At 41.5% G+C, this 13,771-nt stretch overlaps 1 protein-coding gene across 1 annotated transcript in view; it reads left to right on the plus strand.

Moving 5' to 3' along the window:
• LOC118781742 (Y+L amino acid transporter 2) overlaps window positions 1-13,771 on the plus strand; it is a 65,796-nt gene that overhangs the window by 13,056 nt on the left and 38,969 nt on the right. The window contains exon 2 of the mRNA XM_036534767.1: window positions 9,008-9,516. Coding sequence (XP_036390660.1) covers window positions 9,054-9,516 — 463 coding nt within the window. The 5' untranslated portion in view covers window positions 9,008-9,053. The remainder of the gene's footprint in view (window positions 1-9,007; window positions 9,517-13,771) is intronic.

A 13,771-nucleotide genomic window follows, 5' to 3' on the forward strand; every position in this document is an offset into this window, starting at 1 on the left:
GCACTGCAGTTATAATCGTGTTCATCTGTTATTTGTTCTGAAACAAAGTGTTTGTTTTACTGAAGACAATGCATTAGCATTGCACGTTGTTTGTACATTTACATTTATTTATTTAGCAGGCGCTTTTATCCAAAGCGATGTACAAAAGTGCATACAGTAAGTATAATAACAGTACAGAGACAGGATATGTACAGTTTCACAATGAGACAGTAATTCTCAGCTGAGAGCAAAGTCTGTTTGAGGAAGCGGTACTAGCTAATTTATACAGCTACAGGGTATAGGGCAATTAACAAGATCTGAATTCAAACAGCGCAATGAGTGCCAGAGTAAAGGCAGTAACAAAAAACACACAGCAATTTTTAACAGCACTGATCCAGATGGGGAGCTGAAAGATGACAGCAGACAGGAGTTGGGAAGTGACTGGCTGGGGTTGGGGGGGATAGGTCAGTCCAGATAGAGTCTGAAGAGATGTGTCTTCAGTCCACATCTGAAGAATTGGAGTGATGGAGCTGTCCGTAGTGGGACAGGGAGTTCGTTCCACCACTGGGGAGCGATGGAGGAGAAACGTTGCCTTGCAGAGTTAGAACCTCCCGCTCTGTCAGTGCAAGGAGCAAGACATCCAGTTGCAGCTGTGCGTAGGGGCTGGGTGGGTGTATAGGGCTGGATGAGGTCTTGGAGATAGGTAGGGACTGTCCTGTTGACTGCAGAGAAGGTGAGGGTCAGCGTTTTGAATCTGATCCTGGCTGCAACAGGAAGCCAGTGGAGGGAATTAAGCAGGGGAGTAACATGGGAAAATTTGGGGAAGTTGAAGATTAATCAGGCAGCTGCATTCTGAATAAGCTGCAGAGGCTGGGTGGTACAGGCTGGGAGGCCTGCGAGGAGAGCCTTGTAGTAGTCTAGGCGAGAGAGCACTGTGGCCTGGACAAGGAGCTGCGTGGTGTATGTTGTCAGGAATGGACAAATCCTCCTGATGTTGTGGAGAAGGAATCGACAGCCTGTGATGTGCGAGCAATGTACTCCTTGAAGTCTAGTTTGTTGTCAAGGATGACACCCAGGCTCTTTGCTGATTGAGAGGATGGTATTGTGGTGCCATCGACAGTAATGGAGAGGTCTTGCAAGGGGGAAGGACTGGCTGGGATGAAGAGCAGTTCTGTTGTCATGAGGTTCAGCTTCAGATGGTGGGATGTAATCCGTTTGGAGAGGTTTTTAAATAGGGGTGGGACAAAATATCGATACATATTAATATATAGTATTAGTTCCTCTTGCGATACGTTATCGATGCACTGGCGCCAAATATCGATATTTTTATTAAAACATGCAGGCACTCCAAACGGATTCCTCCGCTAATTTGACTTACCAGAGTCACTACTTCATGACTCCTCGTGGTGGCACTTATCAAATGAATGAGGGTAAACTTGCGGTGAAGAAATGCACACAACTTCTCTTTCTCAGTCCTCCCTGGAAATGAGACCTGTCCAACTCAATTTCAGTAAGTAATGCTGATTGGATGGTAGAGATGGCAGTTGTTTTATTTAAGTAGCTAGCTTCAGTTGAGTAGTTAGCCAACTTAGCTACGTAGCTTCTACTTAAAAAAATGTCTAAACTGAAAGGTACTTTACAATTATATCACTAGTATTCTGTGTGATTAGGCATTTAAATAAAAGCTTATCTACCTGACATTATCCAGAAAACAGAAAGTGGTTAAAGCATCACAGTCTCAGCTTAAATTCATTGTTGGTTCCCGTTAGCAATTACTAAACTAATGTTACCTAGTCTTTTCCCTGACCACCCTGAACGTAGCTCCAGACCTACAACCCGGTGGTACTAGCTAGCTAACGGCTAGCTTGCGAATTTACACCATTACATTGAATAATCCTTAAACGTGCAGACGTTCATTTTAATAACTTGCTTTACGGTTAATTTGATGACCTACTTAGTTATGTTATTATCAGACAACTGACCGCCATAAGGATGTAACAACTGTAACCGACACCACTAGTCAGTGAATAAATACATAATTCCTGCTTTTTTCCTTTTTAGGGGTATTTTTTCTTCTTCAGTTACACAGATATCATGGTGTATCCTATTGTACCTGGATCTTGCAATGTATAGAGTATCGCAGAATTGCTGTATTATGATACTGACATTATCGTGGGCAACGTATCGCAATAGTATCGTATCGTGAGTCATTCTGCGATTCCCACCCCTATTTTTAAAGTAGACTACAAATAGTAAATGAAATGACGTCAGTCCAGCTAGCTAGTGTCAGCAATTCCTCTGCGTGCATGTGGTGCAGTATACTGAGAGCGCTACAAATCTAGACCCTCCTGTGGTCGTGAATAGAACCACGTCCTATTGTTAGCCCTCTCGTGCATCCGCAGTAGCGTAGGGTGGCGGCCCCTTAAGCGTTACCGTACATTCACACAGGGAGTGGCAAGAGCATCAAAGCGACCCGAAGTCATTCATTTTCCATGTGAGCCAAGAAGCAGCCTGACCGTTGGCGGCGCTTGGGTGGTGTGGGCATCAGAATAAAGTTGAAGACCAGGCAACTTTATGGTAATGAGCTATGACACGGTTTGGCAGCAACCAATCGGAATTGGTTGTGCTCCGCTCTAGAGAATTCTACAGAACACAACCGTGTAAACTTGTGTTCCCACCAAACATTAGTTCACATGCACAGTGGAGGAGAGGTTGATAATTGTCGTGGCGAGTTTTCCCATTATTTACTTTAATGTAGGCTACACACAAATTAACGTTAATGTTAATTAAAGACCAAGGCTAGTAAACGTGTCCTATGAGCTACATGTTGAAATTTGACTTCTCACTTAGCATCAACACAAAAGTCACACCACACAAATGGCTTTTAATTAGGCTAGTTTATTTCGTTACCAAACAAGTAGTTGCATCGCAAGCACACTATTGTTATCCAAGAGTTTTATTAGTGTGATTGCTTTGCAATTGACCCACACTCGTCTTTTTGTCATTCACTCATCCCTCCATCCTCCCATTGACATCAATTCATTTCTCAAAGTCTTACCACTCGGTCACCTTTGGCTCGTCAGCCACCGTACCACATATGCTGCCTCGGGTCAAATCACCCAACACTCATTGAAATCCATACTGACTCGCACTCGTCTTTTTGTCGTTCACTCATCCCTCCATCCCTCCTTTCACTCCAATTCATTTTTCAAAGTCTTACCACTTGGTCCACCATTTGACCAATAGCCACGGGACCTGATTTGGTGCTTCGGGTCATGTGACCCAACACTCACCAAAGGTGGGTGTGAGCGACCACCTAGCAACACTTTGGTAACCACCCAGCAACGCCCAGTGATCATATTGTTTACCCTAGCAACCACTTAGCAACACCTTGGCAATCACCTAAGAGCGTCCTAGCAACCAAATCATATACCTTAGTAAACATCTAGCAACACACTAGCAACCACCTAGCAACCACCTAGTAACACCCTGGCAACCACCTAGATACAGCCTAGCAACCATCCAGCAACAACCTAGAAACCGCTTAGCAACATCCTAGCAAACACCTAGCAACACACTAGCAACCACCTAGCAACAGCCTAGCAACCACTTAGTCACATCCTAGCGATCGTCTCATACACGTTACCATGTTTTCGCTGCCGGGTTGCAAGCACACTCTGCATTTTCTTCAGGAAATGCACTTTTCTAGTTCTTCTTTTTCTTTTTCTTCTTCTTATTCCACCAAATTTTGTACTGCTTCTCCTCCCACAGTTTTCGAGATATTGACCCCAAACCACCTGTAACCCGTCTGGCCTGACCCCGATCGGGTTGCTTGTATACAGCTAAGCCATACCCGCACTTGTTCTCCGGTTTTTGACATTTTTACATCCCTTTTTTTGCCACAGAATCCCATTCATTTTCAGAATCACTCCCCTCACACTTCATGGCCTTCCCACTCGGTCACTTTTCACCCCATTGACCCCATACCTCACCCGTTGCCTCAGGACAAATCACCCAACACTCATCCAAGACCGTCTTGACCCACACTCGTCTTTTTATCATTTTTTCATCAGTGTTTTTACTCATTTATTCATCTCTCCATCCTGCCATTGACTTCAATTCATTTTTAGGTTCTTACCGCTCGGTCACCTTTCGGCCTACGGTTACAGTACCATATATGCTGCCTCAGGTCATGCCACCCAACACTCATTGAAACCCATACTGACCAGCACTCCTCTTTTTGTCATTCACTCATCCATCCATCCTCCTACTGACTTCAGTTCATTATTCAAAGTCTTACCACACGGTCACCATTTGACCAATAGCCATGGGACCTGATATGCTGCTTTGGGTCATGTGACCCAACACTTACCAAAGGTGGGTGTGTCCCTAGCAACCATATAGTTTACCTTAGTAACTGCCTGGCAACCACCCAACAACGCCCTAGGTTAGGCAGCCAAGCCGCTACTAGTTCACACAGATTGTGTGTACCGCAGCTGTGAGAGGTGCTGCACTGCAGACCGAAGAGTAGCGTACGAACTGCATGCAGGGAAATGAGTGAATGCATAGCAGCACACAGGCTCTTATTTTTGTCAAGTTGTGTTTGTCCTTTGTGTATAATTGTCATAAACATTAATGCAGTTACGGTCCTCACATCGGTAATTGGATACGATGTATAGATATTCCGGTGCTATGTAGGCCTACTCTGGAATAACACCCAAATGCCTATTTGAACCTATTGTGTATAGAAGACAAATGTATATTTTATAAATGCTATAATATTGCAGTATCATTTTGCATTGTATGTATTGCACATTCACTATATGCTCCATCGGTTCTATCTCTCATATAAACCAGATTATTTTCAAAATACAGAGAAAGAGATCTTATGGTACGGTAAGATGCATAACCTCAGCGCTATATGGTAAGAGTAGGTCTAAGGTGTTGTACTGTTCCCGTTACATGTTCTATACAACTAGTAAGTTAACATAGTTAAACAGTCAGCCAGACTCAATTTTCACGAGCCAGGAAGCAAGCGCCTTGCTCCTTTATTGACAATCTTCGTGTATGACAGTGACAAAATTAATGAGTGAAACTGTAATAAAAGACAGAAAAGACTTAGAATGTCTCTTAGCTAGCATAGCAAAGTTACTGTATGATTACAACACAGCTGGCCAATAAGTGCTAACGTTAGCCATCAACAGAATTACAAGTAAATGATATGCTAACATGGTCATTGATTAGCGTGTAACGTTATTGTAAATTAGCATCACTGCAACACCAGAATGAATTACTGTTAACGTCAATCTGCACATCAACGAACTAACACTGTGCATAGAAAGTAAATCTAGGTCACTTATACATGTTAACTAAGGTGTGAAACAACCAAAAAACTTACAGCCATTGCTTTCAAGAGCATGAGAAAAGTGTAAGACACAGGAAAAGCTTTCACCATGCGCACATCTGTGCTTCATGCCACTTGTTTACTACTGGGGGTTCCCTATCCCACAAAACACAGCAAATGTGATATTGTATGTCTATGTGGATAGTATATTTCATCATAAATTATGATCAGTTACCACAAGCAAGGTACATTAACCTTCTTTTACTGAATTAAATCAGAGGGCAGAACAGGTGTGATTCTGCCAGTGAGAAGGCTAGGGATCAACCGATATGTTTTTTCAAGGCCGATACGATAATGATTATCTGTGACAAAAAAAGGACAATAACCGATATTTCAGGCCGATATTTGAATGCTTTTCATTTTTTTTCCTGTGTGAAAAGAAATAGGCTGTGACAATATGGACTTAATTACAAACCTTCTTTACTTAGTCATATGTTTTCAGGCAGAAAGTTGTCCCTGTGCCGAAGAACAATAAGCCCTCATGCCTGAATGACTATCGACCAGTAGCCCTCACAACTTTGGTAATGAAGGTTTTTGAGGGGCTTATTAACAGCATCATCTGCTCCTCCATCCCCTACACCACTGACCCACTCCAATTCACTTACTGTCCCAATAGGTCTACTGAGGATGCCATCTATCACATCCTGCACACCACCCTTACATACACAGACAAAGGAAAAGTCCCACACATGCTGGCCTCCAAGCTCGAGGAACTGGGGCTAAATGCCCCCCTCTGTGGCTGGGTTCTGAACTTTCTTACAGGCAGACCTCAGGTAGTGAGAATGGGCCAGTCCACCTCCAACACCATCACCCTAAGTACAGGGGCCCCACAGGGTTGTGTCCTGAGCCCCCTACTCTACTCTCTGTATACACATGACTGTGTGTGTCCTCTCACAGTTCCACTTCTATCATCAAATTTGCTGATGATACAGTGGTTCTGGGCCTCAGCTCCAACAACGATGAGGCCGCCTACCTGGACGAGGTGGAGTAGCGGGTAACCTGGTGTCAGGTGAACTGTCTCTATCTGAATGTCAGCAAAACCAAGGAGCTGGTTGTGGACTTCAGAGGGGGGCAGCAGCAATCTTACACCCCACTCATGATTGGCGGGACCCAAGTGGAGAGAGTGAGTAGCTTCAGGTATCACTGAGGACCTGACCTGGACTAATCACATCCAAGCTCAGGTAAAAAAGGCCAGACAAAGGATGTACCACCTGAGACTGCTGAGGAAATTCAGGATCCCCCCAGTGATTCTAAAAACCTATGGACCCAGTGCATCTCGGTGTGGTACGCAAACTGCTCTGCACTGGACTGCAAAGCCCTGCAGAGAGTGGTGCGCTTAGCTCAGCGCATTTCCAGGACTGCCCTCCCCTCTCTGCAAGACAATGCAGTACCAGAGTTGTCAAAATTATAATTGACTCCACCAATCCCAATAACTGCCTGTTCAGCTTGCTGAAATCCGGCAAGCGCTTCCTCAATCTGATGGCCAAAACTGAGAGGCTCAGGAGGAGTTTCTTCCCCCAGGCCATCAGACTCCTCAACAAGGACATGCCCACCACACTAATCTTAAACACATACTCCTGATTGGAAGATGTGATACCTTCCAGCTTTTATTTTTATTAGTCTTATTCTTATTGTACATACTTTTCTCCTTTTATCTTTTTTATCTAATTTATTTATTTTATCTCTGCTACTTTGCACAGTCTAAGGAGTTGAACCAGTTGTACATTTCACTGCAAGTTGTATACTGCTTATAACTGTGTATGTGACAAATAAAGTCCTTGACTTGACTTGGAAAAAAAGAGCAAAAAGATTAAATGAAAATTCCTTCTCAAAGATAAAAATAAACTGAAAATTGCAATAACTAAAACGACTACATTTGGCATTACAGATTATCTGTGAGGGTCACATGTGAGCTGCAGTGTGTGTGCAAGGGTGTGCACGTTCGAATGAGACGGTGTACGAGAGAGAGATAGGGCCTACTAAAAGGGAGCTAATATTGACGTTGTGGGTAAATTTCTCGATGGTTATCTTATTTTGACTAGGCAGCAGATGCCTATCGCTATTTCAAAAGCATTCAATTATCGGATGAACAATGGCAATCATTGCATAAGAAATAAAGCAAATTGATACATCATTTAGGCTGCATTTTCATCATAAAGTGTATAACTAGTCTGTGTGTCCACACTTTTTCTGAAGCTGCGGGGAGATCCTAGGAGCCCATTTGCTCAGACGTCATTTGTGAAAAATGGACAGCTCATACAAAAGTAGGGTACCATGTGGAAGGACTGAGATAAAGTTAGCGAAAATACTGTGAAGTGCAAACTGTGTGCTGCAAATTTTTATTTTAATGACTCAACTTCCATGATGATGATGATGAATCCAAATGAAGAAACATCAAAGCGGCAAATGAGTATTTTCAGCTTTGCCGTAACGTTCCGACATATAGTGCAACCGCAGGCAAGCTGAAGTTTAATTTTGTGAAGATTTGCTTAAATGATGACTGTAATTCAGAAGGGCTGTGCTTTAGGGTAAATTTCTTTTAATGTTTCATTTGAAAGAATAAATATACATTACTATTTGTTAAATGTGCAGTGTTGAACTGTTGCAACTTATAGCATAAGTGCACCAATTAGTCCTTATTACAAGTCCTTATTTCTTTTATATTCCCAGCTTGGTTTTTAGCTTAAACGTAGACTACTTATACTGCTTCAAAAAGGTCCAATTAGCCTAGTGCAATTTGGTTAACGGCATGGTTTGAGCACAACGACCCTTTTACTGGATACTTACCGTCCATCCTTGTTTCCAGCAGCAGGTCTGAGAAAATGTTTGATTTTCAAGGTCAGATAACGTTGTCTGTCTCAGCCAATGAGGGAATTTTGTGGAATGTTAGCCATACCAATAGCAGTTTTTCTGGCAGAGGAGATGTGTCGGGATAGTACACGCATTGCTTTTACAAGTTTTTTTTTTAATTGGGAATTTAGATAAAAATATACCGATGACCGATAATCAAAAGTTTGCAAATATCGGCCCCGATTATCTAACAACCAGATAATTGGTCGACCCCTAGAGAAGGCCCAGACATGTATTGGATAAAGCCAACCAATTCAGTAAAGGATGTAAAGGCTGCTACTAGGGAATTGGTATCAGTATTCCGATGTATATTAAAGTCACCTATAAATAGAGTGTTATCTGCAAAAACTGCCAAGTTAGGAAAAAAAGCAGCAAATTTGAAAATAAAAAGTTTTGTAGGGGGAGGTTCTGGTAAAGTAGGGGGGCCCCCACACCCTTCTACCCATTTTAGAAAATCCCTTATCATCACTTCACCCCTATACTCAGTTTATCACTGACCATCACCACACCATTGTGGGATTCTTGGTCCATAGCATCTACCTGCAGGAAAATGGAGGTAAAGGCTGCTATAGGAATGCCCTTGTGGTTTTAAAACATCAAAAAAAAAACATTGAGTCCAAAGCCAAAAGAAGCAGGCCTGTGACCCATTTGTCTCCTAGATTAGAAGGTACAGAGTAATTGATAGTACCATAACTTATTATTAGCTGAGGTGGGTACATTCCAGAACCATTTTTGTTGCCAGAAATATTTTTCTCTTTTTCTACACTTGTGCAGGGAAACTTGCCTGGAGTCACCTGGAGCTGCAGTATAGCCTGGGAAAATGGATGACCATGATATCAGTAGGCATGTGCCTGGGGACCAGAGGAAGGAAGGCATGCAGCTAAAGAAGGAGATCTCCCTGCTGAATGGTATCAGCCTCATTGTGGGAAACATGATTGGATCTGGCATCTTTGTTTCCCCAAAAGGCGTACTCCTATACAGTGCCTCCTATGGACTGTCGCTGGTCATCTGGACTCTCGGGGGCATTTTTTCTGTGATTGGGGCCCTGTGCTATGCTGAGCTGGGAACCACCATCACTAAGTCGGGTGCCAGCTACGCCTACATCCTGGAATCCTTTGGTGGCTTTATTGCCTTCATCCGGCTGTGGACCTCCCTCCTCATCATTGAGCCCACCAGCCAGGCTGTCATCGCCATCACCTTTGCTAACTACCTGGTGCAGCCCCTCTTCCCCACCTGCGAGCCACCCTATTTGGCATCTCGCCTCATCGCTGCTGCCTGCATCTGTGAGTGCTCTCAGAGCTGCTATTAAGTTAAAACCTCAGGTGGGATGCTGTATTTACTTAAAGAAAAGGAGTATCTTCTCTGAACTGTTCGAACAGGAATCTGTCAGATAAGTATGACCTGAACCAGAAAAGCATGCTTCCTGTAAGACCAGTGGTGCCTTTAATTCTATTCAAGAGGATCTGGTGATCTGTTGTGTTGGAATCAGCACTCAGATCAAAAAGCAAAAGTGACTAGCTGTTTAGTTTGAGAAGCATAGGCATGGAACCTGATGATAAAGATGTGTAAACAATATTTTGCACAGGTTGACAAAGTACAGGCTCAAGGATGAGGCCCGTGGTAATATCCATCTGTAGTCCCTTTGGAGGTGAACAGATTCTAATGAGAGCATGTTACATAAAACATTAGTAAAAATGCTATATAAAAGTATTGCAATTGGAAAAAGGAAAAACAAGAAACAAAACAAAAATATAGCTGCAAGCGGCGATTACGGGGTCCAAGCACATAAGCCGAAAATTGAGTGGGTGATGGCTGCCATTGTTTCTGAGTCATCAACTTGTCCTTGAAGACTTTAACAGGACCTCTGACTAAGATATGGCCATTTCTTTGCTACAGTGCCACCCATTCATGCAAACGTGTCAAAAGTTATGACCTCTTAAATCTGCTTATATTTCAAATTGCTGTATAGCTCCACCATTGGGACAGTTGGAGAAATTTTCGTACAGATTGCTATTTGACACATCCAAAACAATCCTGCAGAGTTCCATGATGATAGATCACGGTTAAGTCAGATTAAGGGCTGCTGAAATTTGATTGCCTGATGACTGCCATCTTGTTTGAGCTATCAACTTGTCCTTATAGACTTTATTAGGACCTTTGACCAAGACACAGCATGCAAAATTTCAACTTGATCGGGCGATTGGTTTTAATAGAGTTATGACCATTTGTTTGGTATAGACGGACAGATTTACACCAAATTTGGTAGGCTTGACTCTAATGGCCTCTAGATGAGTGATCTCGAGTTTGGTGATGATTGGACATTGCATTCAAGAGTTATAGTTATATATTATATCAATAGAGGCCACACCCACCAAATTCATTGGCTTACTGTGGCGACATCTTTTAACAGCAAAATTCTTTGAATAACTTTTGGTCAGGACCCTCTGTAGATGATATGTACCAAATTTCATGCAAAACGGTCACACTGTCTAGGAGAAGATAGATTTTAAAGGTTTTACAAAAAATTCAAAAAGGCGGAAAATCCAATATGGCGCATTATTTGGTCCAAGAGGGTGTTCATGGAGCCAGGGAATAAGGGGGAAAAGAATTTTGATTCTACCCCAAACAGTTCAAGAGTTATAGCCCAAAACATGTTGTGGCTCTCTATAGCACCACCATCTGGCCAATTGGGGTAATTTTTTACCTGAGTAGTTGGGTGACCATAGGAACCTATCTACCAAATTTGGTAGCTCTAGCATCTGTAGTTGTTGCTGTGCAAACACGTTTAGGGCAGAAAAATAATTAAAATAAAAACCACTACGTGCTTGGACCCCTAATAATTATAACAATAACTGACACAAGAACAATAATGTGCTTGCCCTTCAGGCAACCACACTAATAACTAGATTTGTGTGCATTTTCTAAAGAAAATGTGATGTGCGCGTAGCATGTGCGCCATCTGATTTGCCTTGTACTGTCTCCCTCCCCCTCGCTCTGTGTCTGGCACTGTGAGCTCCCTTAGACAAAGGAATGTGTACACATGATTTAGAACAACGGCTGAACTCGGCTCATAATTCAAAAACCGTCCATCACAGCGCTGAACTGCAGACACTGTGAGAATCTGAACAAGTGTACCTCTATTTGATGTATAATTTATTTGTGTAGAGCCAGAATTCTCGGAGATACAGCAGTTTAAAAAAGGAGTGGTTTTTAAAAAATATCATTAAAACTATAAAACTATAAATTTATAAAAGTCCAAGCACACCAATGGTGAATGAACTGGTTGATTTGGTGTTGGTTTGATGTCTGTAGAGCGAACTGTTTTAGGCTGCATTAAAGCTAGAAGAAGAATCAGTAGTAATAATAGGGAACACAAGAGCAGTAGTATACTTGCCCTTCAGGCAACCACACTAATAAGCCACACTAATTAATATAATGTAATGTAAGGTAATTGTCAGCTGGTGACAAGGCTGGGGGGGTGACACAGACTCCACGGCGCTCAGAATGTTTTTATGTGACTCACATATTTTTCAGTTTTTGGTATTCAGACTTAAGTCTTAACTACTGAGTACTTTTAAAGAATGGGAAGTGCAAAATTTCCCACTGTGAGTAAATTGTCCTGGAAAACCACACTGCCCTACCCAGAGTCCAGCAGCCTGATTTTTTTTAACAGAGTTGTTAAGTTGTCATTGCAGAACACAACCACAAGATACAGACTCACTTAATTATGAAAGCTAGGCTGATACCTCTAAGAAAATAAAGCATTCCTGGATTTGACATGAGCCGTCTGTATGAAATGGTACACATTAAAATCTGATAGTATCAAATATTTTTATTTGCGAAAGTAAAAATACTTTCACAAATAGATAGATTTCTACAGATAGATTGTAGAAAAAGAACAATCAATTTCATCATCAAAAATGTTCTGTATTACTTGCATTACCTCCTGCCAGTATGACCTAATCACTGGGCAGCTCCACAATATATGGAAATGATATGCCAACTGTTCTCCACATTTCCTCAAGCATAGACCTCTTCCCATCTCACCTGTTTGAACATATTTTAACTTAGGGGTTGTAAAGTACCTGTCTCCAGGAACCCAAGCTGGTGGAAGTAGCCTGTATGGAGCACATATTTAACCAGTCTTCCTCCGAAATGACAGCTCCAGTTTCTTTCTCCCATTTTAATTTAACCTTATTTGTTGAATGTTTTTTAGGAGAATGAATACTCTAGTATAATATTGAGACAAGTTTCCCGTTGTCCTTAATTTTATACATGTAAATAAATATGTTAATTATATTGGTATCACAGTTCTCCCTAAGTTTTATCTCCTTGTTAAAGTAAGCCCTAGCTTGTAGACACCTAAAAAAGTCTATTTTTTCAGCCCATATATGTCTGAGATTTTCTGAAAGCTATACAATTCTCCCTTTGATGAAATAGAACAGTAAGAAGTGATACCAATTCTATACCAATGCTTAAATCTCCTGTCCATCCTTGCTGGCTTAATATCTGGGTCAAAAGCGACCCACCTGAGGAGTCTAGACTGTCTTTCAAGGAGTGATGAATTACACTCCTTAAACCAAATTCTAAGGGGAACTTTAGTCTATAGATTTAAACTATTAGAGTTCTGCTTATACAGAATTTTGCTCCCTAATATAGACTGTAATGGGATATCTAACTGTGATAATTCGAAGTCTTTCCACTTTGCTATATAGTCTGGGTTACAACAGCATGCTGGTGCTCTTCACTGTACTGCTTTATAGTAGTCTGTTAAACATGGTACAGCTCTACCCCCTTTCTCTTTCAACAGTTGCAGTGTCTTGAATTGAATTCTTGGCCTTTTACCCTCCCATACAAATCTGGAAATCCACTTGTCCCATTCATTAAATTGTTTAAGTGTTACTTCAACTGGTAAGGATTGAAAGTAATATAAGATTCGAGGGACCACATTCATTTTTATTATTTCTATCCTATTATGCATATCTAGGGGCAGTTGAGACCACCTATCAATATCCGACTTTATGTTTTTATTTTTGGGACCATAGTTACTTTCAAATATTTTAGAGATATCTTTTGGTATTTGAATCCCCAGATATTTGATAACTGATGAGTTCCATTTGAATTCAAAACTATTTAGCATATCTGTCTGAGGAGTATAATTACATCTTAAAATTTGTGTTTTTTGTATATTTAATTTATATCCAGAATATGTTCCAAAATCCTTTAGTACAGACATCAGTCTAGGAATGCTAACCTCTGGTACTGTAACAAACAGTAGTACGTCATCTGCGTATATAAACAAATCTTCTGTTCTAGACCTGTAACCATTACTCCTTTTATCACCTGGTCATCCTTAACTAACTGTGCAAAGGGTTTGATAAATAAAGCAAAAAGCAACCCTGGCGGCAGCCTCTCTCCAAATTAATAATCTGAGAGAGGTGTCCATTAATCTTTATTCTGGCATTTGTTGAGCAGTATAGTGTTTTAAAATATCTAATAGACTCATCTTTAAAGCCAAATTTTTTCAGCACCAGGTAA

This window comes from Megalops cyprinoides, chromosome 8 (genome assembly GCF_013368585.1).
Source record: "Megalops cyprinoides isolate fMegCyp1 chromosome 8, fMegCyp1.pri, whole genome shotgun sequence".
NCBI classification, from domain to species: domain Eukaryota; kingdom Metazoa; phylum Chordata; class Actinopteri; order Elopiformes; family Megalopidae; genus Megalops; species Megalops cyprinoides.